At 59.9% G+C, this 1,251-nt stretch overlaps 1 protein-coding gene across 1 annotated transcript in view; it reads left to right on the plus strand.

Moving 5' to 3' along the window:
• The window catches only part of PDE4B (phosphodiesterase 4B), a 23,867-nt gene that overhangs the window by 20,811 nt on the left and 1,805 nt on the right, over window positions 1–1,251 (plus strand). Inside the window, exon 10 of the mRNA XM_017740832.1 lies at window positions 827–1,247. Within this exon, the coding sequence (XP_017596321.1) occupies window positions 827–1,192 (366 nt within the window). The 3' untranslated portion in view covers window positions 1,193–1,247. The remainder of the gene's footprint in view (window positions 1–826; window positions 1,248–1,251) is intronic.

Genomic DNA, 1,251 nt, shown 5'->3' on the forward strand with positions numbered 1-1,251 from the left:
CCCTGCCCTCTGGCACTGGGAAGCCATTCCCTGTGTCCTGTCCCTCCAGGCCTTGTCCCCAGTCCCTCTGCAGCTCTCCTGGAGCCCCTTCAGGCCCTGCCAGGGGCTCTGAGCTCTCCCTGGAGCCTTCTCCTCTCCAGGTGAGCACCCCCAGCTCTCCCAGCCTGGCTCCAGAGCAGAGGGGCTCCAGCCCTGCAGGAGCTCCGGGGCCTCCTCTGGACTCTCTCCAGCAGCTCCACATCCCTGTGCTGTTGGCCCCAGGGCTGGGGCAGCTCTGCAGGTGGGGTCTCACGTGGGCGGGGCAGAGGGGCAGAATTCCCCCTCTCCTTTCCTGCTGCCCACGCTGGGGATCAGCCCAGGGCTCCATGTGCTGCGTTTCCTGCTGGCTCCAGCTTTTAGTGAAACTTCCATCCAAGGTTTGGTTTTGGACAAGACGTCAGCCCAACCCAAAGCTGTGGGTGGGTGCAGCTCTGGGTGTCAGATGATTGTGTCTTGGGCGGGGCAGAGGGGCAGAATTCCCCCTCTCCTTTCCTGCTGCCCACGCTGGGGATCAGCCCAGGGCTCCATGTGCTGCGTTTCCTGCTGGCTCCAGCTTTTAGTGAAACTTCCATCCAAGGTTTGGTTTTGGACAAGACGTCAGCCCAACCCAAAGCTGTGGGTGGGTGCAGCTCTGGGTGTCAGATGATTGTGTCTGCATTAGGCTGTGCTGGTTTGGGGACTTGCCCCTGGTATTTTGCTTGTAAAATTAATGCAATATGAACTTTTCACACATCCACCTTTTCCTGGTTATTCCCTTGCCCTGAGGGTGTGTCCCTTTGTTTTCCAGGTGGGATTCATTGACTACATCGTCCATCCGCTCTGGGAGACGTGGGCTGACCTGGTGCAGCCCGACGCCCAGGACATCCTGGACACTCTGGAGGACAACAGGAACTGGTACCAGAGCATGATACCTCAGAGCCCATCCCCTCCCCTGGAGGAGCGGGGCCAGGACTGCCAGGGCCTGATGGAGAAGTTCCAGTTCGAACTGACGCTGGAGGAGGAGGATTCGGACGGGCCGGAGAAGGACGGCGAGAGCCTCGGCTACTTCAGCAATACAGAGACGCTCTGCATGGCCCAGCCAGGGCAGGAGGAGCCCCAGAGGGAGGCAACCATCGAAATTGTGACAGAAGACACATCTCCTGTGGACACATAATGGCCCGGCCCCGCGGGAGTGGCTTTTAAACACTTGCAGAGCTCTTGCAAGCGGCCTCC

Source organism: Corvus brachyrhynchos, unplaced genomic scaffold, assembly GCF_000691975.1.
Source record: "Corvus brachyrhynchos isolate BGI_N302 unplaced genomic scaffold, ASM69197v1 scaffold280, whole genome shotgun sequence".
Lineage (NCBI taxonomy): Eukaryota > Metazoa > Chordata > Aves > Passeriformes > Corvidae > Corvus > Corvus brachyrhynchos.